Consider the following 7,130-nt stretch of genomic DNA (forward strand, 5'->3'; position numbering starts at 1 on the left):
TTTTTTTTTTTTTTTTTTTTTTTTTTGTCTAATGTGCTTTTATTTTAATTTTTTTGATGACCTTTTGATTGAGAGTATATACCTTAATTAGTTGAGCTATACTTACCATTATGCTTCAATCGTAGGCCGCTGGATGTTGTCGTGCTTTGGGTGCACGAAGTGGTCTTCCATATCGTACGGATCCACGCCTAGCATCATTCTTACATTAGATATTCCCATTGGATCATCATTAACTCAAATGTGAATCTATGCTCTCAGCCCACTCCATTAACTCTATAACTTCTGTCGAAATGTACTTCACCCAATCCAAGAATCTTAATTCAAAATAGAAGCACCATTGAGCTTGGTTCCATGCCTCCTTTTAAATTTCTTCTGCAGGTTTGACGGCCAAAAATGGGGGAAAACAATACCAATGCGAGATTTGTTGTTTTCTTCAAGTGAAACAATTATTATGGTACGCAAATTATCCATTCTTGGTAAATTAGTCTTTACGTCTGTGCTTCGAAGTATAATGACTATATTCCCTTTAGCTTTACAAACCTAAATATCGTTTCTAGATTCCACTATTCAGACGTGGTTAGAGCTTTTTATGTCTACCCTTCTCAATTTCGAAATAGGAGTATTTAGTTGGTTTAATTAGAAATATCGTAATGAGGATTCCTTCCAGCTTTAACTAGTTTATACCACTGACTTGAGCATAGTTTAATCTCTCACTTGGAAGTAAAGTTCGTTGGTGCGGTAAAATCATTTACTGCTGGGTCAATATTTTAATAGATAGCAAAGAAATATTTACTAAGTAGCGTGAACCACGTTGTTTCCTTACTATTTTTATCCTTCAATTGTAGGAGAAAATATTGCCCGGGATGGTGGTTTTGAGGACATGGATACTTCACAAACCATGCAGGGAGATCCTTCTATCCTTTCCAGGTACTACTAAACTTAGAATGAGTACTTGCATTGTCTGGGAATTGCCGGATCATTACCGTGGAAGCCCATTTGGTCCATGAATATGGCCCACATGGCTAGTCCATCTAAACATGGGCCTTTGAACTGATATCTAAGCCCATCTATGTCAAACCATAGCAAATGGGATCTTAACTAGGAAGCGAAGAGCACACCGCTAACAGATATTTTACTTTTTGAGCTTTTTCTTTCGAGTTTTCCTTCAAAGTTTTTAAAACGCCTTTATAGGGAGAAGTTTCCACACCCTTATAAAAAACATTTCGTTCTCCTCTCCAATCGACGTTGAATCTCATAGTAACTAAGTGTACATACGAAAATAGTAATGATCCCAAAAAAAAAAAAAAAATCATTCCAGAAATTTTAAGTGTCCTGATTGTATAGGGATCATGTTACTGATCAAATCTGACTTCAAATGAATGAAGAACAGAAGAGTGCTAGTGTTATCCTGTTCCACTAAACGATTACACACTAAACGTAAGCTAGTAGCTGGTCTATATCTAAATAGCATATTAGGCTTTGCTTGGGCTGTAATAACAGCTCAATTTAAATGTGTTTACAACATAATGGCAATAAAAAATTTAAGAACTCTGAGGAAAAATGAAGGAACATGGCTTGAACAGTGACAAGTATCTACAGAAATCGAGATCTCATAGTTGGATTCACGAAGGAGTAGAGAATGGAAACAGTATTTGGCCACCCATGAGAACTTCACATGCCATTATGACACTCTTCCAATAGGCATCCTCAAGTGCTTCGAAATCCCTTCTCTTCTTTGTGGTTCGGGACCATAAGATAAACAAAGACACCTCTTTCCCCAATTGGACCACCTTCAATCTTTCAACCCATTTTGCCTTTCCCTTTCATTTCTCTTTCTTTCGTCTTTTTGGATATGGATCGACCAAATTTTGGATAAGTTTTTGAATTTTGCCACTCATTTTTTATATATGGATTTTTCTTTTTTCTAAACTTATTTTTTTTAAAAAAAAGTATATTTTTGTTGACTTTTTTTTTTTAGTTGAGCGTGAGCACTAAACTATTGATCTTTGAGATGATAATTAGTGTTTTATCCTATAAACGTAAAATCTAAAATTAAGAAGGCTGTGGTCTTTGAACTTCACATATGTATAAATGTTTATGAGATAACGAAATATTATTTTTTAGAAGTTTAATGTTTCCTTCCAAGAGAGTATAATTAATATGGTAGAAAAATCTTGTACCGAATATAAACTAAACCGATGTCTGATCTGTATTAAAAACGTGTGTTTTTTACGTTCATATTTGATATGTATTGAACGATAATTGATTTATTCAACGCTGACTTTGGATAGTAGGAAATGAAGTAGTTTTTATTCTTTTCCTCGTTCCATTTGTTTACCAAAGGCTCTACTTTTAATTAGTCTTGAAGGTTCACATGACTAAGTCACCTCACCATCCTGGAATTGGTCCATGGAATTAGCAAATAAGGTCCCCTTCAATCTCCTCCATGCCACCCACCTTCTTCCTTCTTGCATTATTGCCACTTGGGCAATCGCTAAATACCTAACTTGTTCACATGTACCATGTACCCTATAACCCATGGCTTTGAATGAAAAGCTTCCCTATTTGTCTATTTTTCCTACTAGTTTTGGTCCCAAAGCCTTTATTATACCTTCTCATTTTGCATCAAAAGTTTTACATTTCATCCTCCCGACTTTGATCAATATTCCCGTTCACATTTAAAATGTATAATCCGTAATAACCTTAGTCGACTTCACTCATATTTCAAATAGTCATACTATCAACGTTTTCTATTTTGGGTTGTAGGTTTGAACCTCGTCTTATTTGTAATAAAAAAAAATAATTGCCTTTCAATGAGATTTGTACCATTACAATTTTTTGTGTTTGGAATGACCCCATTTTCATTAACTTCTCTTGGTATGGACTCATTAATTATGCTGTGACAAGTCCATGAAATTATTTATTTTATTTTATAATATTACCATTGCAAGTGAGGGAGTGAGATTCAAACCTATTTGACTAGGCATACTTTGATGGTAATAAGTCGAATATTAATTGATCCATTTAAAACTTTTTTTATCGCTTTTAAATGGACCAATTATGTATTATCTTGAACTACTTGTAAGAGTAAAAACTCTCTATAGATTCACGTGTTTCTTAGATATTTAAGAAATTCTTTAGGAAGTCATTAAAATAAGATTTTACTATGTATAAGGGATTACGCAAGAGTAACTATTCATTCTTTTAAGATTTTATTAATATAATTTCATATCCTTAGAAACATTTTTATATTTATGCCCCTTTTCTTTATATGATCGTCACAATAGGACTCAACTAAGTTATATATCTTTAGGATTTAGGGTTATTTATTGATATAATTTCATATCTTTACCAATTTATTTATGCAGTTCTCCTTCACACGATCACAATATAACTCGACAGTTTTAGGGTTAGAGATTTAGTTTTTTAATTTTAGGTTGAACACAAACAAATAAATATTATTGAATGTTATTAGTTTTGAATTTTTAGCATATGGTAATATCAAAATGGACAATCCAAGGAAGGGATGAAAACAGTGTAAATCCAACCATGACATTTAAATCTGCGTACGGCAAAAGCATAAGGAGCTGGTCCAGTTGTAGCAATAGTAATGAACCGCACGCATGACTAGATTCCTTCTGGATCCTTGTTTTCTTGTTTTCTTTTTTTCTTTTTTCTTTTTTAATTTTATTTTCATTTTCTTTTTTTAAATCTAAATATGAAAAAGAAATTAGCATCCAATACATTTATTTGAGTGGCTTAGGCTTAGGTTCATGAATTTGATCTACTCCATTCCATGCTTATTTCCCATGTTTTTTTCCCTCCTTAAATTGTCTTCATTTTTCTATTTTTTTTTTCTTGGAATTTCGAATTTTCTTCTAGAGTATTATATTATATGATGAACTCTTATTTTTTTTTTTTTTAAAAGTATTTTTAATTAGCTACAAATACTTATTATTGTTAAGAATATTACTATCCTCGTAACCTTGTTTATGGGTTTGAAGAGAAACATTTAGGGAGTGTTTAGTTAAGAATAATTTGTATTTATTTATTTATTTATTTATTTATTTATTATCAATGAGCTGTTTTCAATTGAAAAATTATAATTCTTCTAAATAAAAAATTGATTTTTATTGAATATCATAAACTTCTTTTCTTTGATATTTTAGATTAATTATTAAGCATTGTTTAACTTCAAAAAAATGGAAAAGAAAAAGAAAAATAAGATTTGGTCTTCTACATAAAGCACACACTAGCGGTCCCCTGTGAATCTTCTCCTTCAAACTTATCCTAAATCCAAGTCACTTCCTATCATTTAATTCTAGAATTTAAGGTCAACCCTTTAAACCCTTATTAGAGAAAAATTATTGGATGATACTGTCGTGTAGTTGACTCATAATAACGGTGTTTGTGTTAGTTCTTAGGCGTGGATTAAATTTTTTATATGTTTGCTCATCACCCTTTTATAGTTTCTTTCTCATGCATCAAACCATGTAAAGCTATTAGCATTACTGTTCCTCTCCTCGTACATCTAACTGTAAAAAATCTATCGGTAACGTTATAGTTGCCACCTTGAACAATATTTTCAATGTATATCCTTTTGGTGGGAGATCATTGTCTAATGTTTGTAAGCAATTCAAGATTCTTCCCCAATCATCAAGATGACTTTCCATTAGATTAGGGTTTAATTCAATTAAAGTTGGATCATGGAGATTTGGGAATAATTGATGTGTGGTTGGTGGAAATATTGGGAGTTTTAAAAACTAATTAAGGGCTAAGCATATAACATGTCATTTTTTTTGGTAAGTATTTGATGAATTTTGGATATATTGTCATAAATGAGTGGAATTGACATTTGATGGAGAAGGGGGAAAAAATCTTTCATCTCAAATGATTGAGTATTGCAATGAATGAGTTGACAATGAATTTAGAGTTGAAATGAAGGAAAATGTTTCTACCTTTTGTTGACACTCATTTATGAAGGATCACCCTTTTATTTTGAGTTATTTGTCTTCTACCACTCTTTTACTATGAATTATTGCCTTACATTCTTTTATATTATGAGTTATAATGGCCTTTTGATCATTTTACAGTTATTGTCTTTTCATCCTTTTATTATGGATTATGAGTTATTGCCTTTGACCCTTTTATTATGATCTATTTCCTTCCACCTTTTACCATGAGCTAGGTCCCTTTCAGCTGTTCATTATGAGTACTATGAGTTATTGCATTTTGCCCTTTTTACTGTGAGCTATTGCATTTTGACCCTTTTAATATGAGCTATTTCCTTTTCATCCTTTTATTATGAGCTATTTCCTTACCCCCTTTACTATGAGTTATTGCATTTCAACCCTTTTACCTTTGCATTTCGAACCTTTTACTATGAGTTATTGCATTTCGACTCGTTTACTATGAGTTATGTCCTTTGCATCCATTTACTATGAGTATTTGCCTTTCAACCCTTTTACCATGAGTATTTGCCTTTCGGCCCTTTTACCATGAGCATTTGTCTTTCGGCCTTTTTACCATGAGTTATTACCTTTCGACCCTTTTACTGAGTTATTACCTTTTCATCCTTTTATTATGAGCTATTTCCTTGCACTTTTTATTATGAGTTATTGCCTTTTGACCCCATTAGTATGAGTTTATGTTCTTCTCATCCTTTCATTATGACTATTTCCTTATTGTCCTTCAACTCTTTTACTATGAGTTATTGCCATTTGACTCTTTTACTATGAGTTATTGCCCTTCCATCCCTTTTACTATGAGTTATTGCCCTTTGATTCTTTTACTATGAGTTATTGCCTTCCATCCCTTTTACTGTGAGTTATTACCCTTTGACCCTTTTACTATGAATTATTGCCTTTCCATCCCTTTTACTATGAGTTATTGTCTTACACTCTTTTTACTATGAGTTATTGCCTTACACCCTTACATATGCATATGCATGGTTCCCAATTTTTACATATTAAATCTTACTTTATTGAAAAAAATGCTTTCGAATGGTATTTTTTTAAAACAAATTAAAAAGTTAAGGTTAAAAACGAAACTTATAATTGAAACTTATCAAAAGATAAAAGGATTGTTTTATAAAAATGATAATTCTACCAAAAACCAAAATAATTTAATATCCCTATTACATAAAAAAAAGTAATTCATAAATAAACTTTAAATTATTTTTTTTTATTTTATGGAAGGATTTAAAATGTTTATAATATAATTATTTGAAAAAATAAAATGAAAATTTCGTCTAAAAATTGTATTAAATAGATAAATTGGGGTAGCCGACAATCGAGCCTCGCATACAAATAATAAAAGATCAACTAAATATTACGTCATAATTTATACATCTGTCGTTTTCTACATATACTCTGGGATTGTCTTACTTTGTTAGCTATGAAATCTGACGTGGCTGCTTCCCATTGGTTCATTCACACCTTTCTCTTTCATCTTACGTGGCCCAATAGTATATTTATTAATCAATTAATTAATTTTGTTAATTTTGTAATTTTGTAATTTTATAAATAAATAAATAAATAAATAAAAAGGGTGGGTGAAGTGAGTATTCCTAACTGGATCTTTGATATTTAATGAAATGAAAATGACAATTCAACAAAAATGATTTATAGGGCCGAATTTCTTGACCCATTTATTTATTTATTTAAAAAATTAATTATTAGAAAATTATATTTAAATTAACCCTGGCCATATGATGAAGATGATCAAATCTCTGGTTTCTTATTTTATACCTTAGACTTGCAATAGTATTTGAATATGTGTCATTTTCCTCTACTCATATCCCATTTTCTTTTTATTTATTTATTTTTATTAAATTAGTCTCGAAAGTTCCGAGAAAATTAAAATTTAGTCTCTATCAAAAAGACTATTTATGAATAGGGGTGTTAAAAAAAACTCGATGACTAAAAAAGTTTGATCAACTCAATCCCGGATAGTTTGGGTTGAGGTTCAAATAAATAGATAATTTTTTAATTAGGTTCTTGAGTTCTCCTAAAATTAAATTAAGTTAAATTGAAACAATTTGAATTTACTGTTTAATCTTAAAATATAACTTTGACGGAGGAGACGCCAAGAGCCAACGAACCAAGATGTAGTTTTCAACAGCTTCTCAC

The 7,130-nt window shown here is 31.0% G+C and overlaps 1 protein-coding gene across 2 annotated transcripts in view; it reads left to right on the forward strand.

The window, feature by feature from the left end:
• Positions 1–352, forward strand: part of LOC111466847 (ribokinase-like) — a 6,343-nt gene extending 5,991 nt beyond the window's left edge. For both annotated transcript variants that reach the window (XM_023111507.1, XM_023111508.1), the window contains exon 13: positions 126–352. In XM_023111507.1, coding sequence (XP_022967275.1) covers positions 126–209 — 84 coding nt within the window. In that variant the 3' untranslated portion in view covers positions 210–352. The remainder of the gene's footprint in view (positions 1–125) is intronic.
• Positions 353–7,130: the final 6,778 nt, after the last annotated feature.

Source organism: Cucurbita maxima, unplaced genomic scaffold, assembly GCF_002738345.1.
Source record: "Cucurbita maxima cultivar Rimu unplaced genomic scaffold, Cmax_1.0 Cma_Scf00032, whole genome shotgun sequence".
NCBI classification, from domain to species: Eukaryota; Viridiplantae; Streptophyta; class Magnoliopsida; order Cucurbitales; family Cucurbitaceae; genus Cucurbita; species Cucurbita maxima.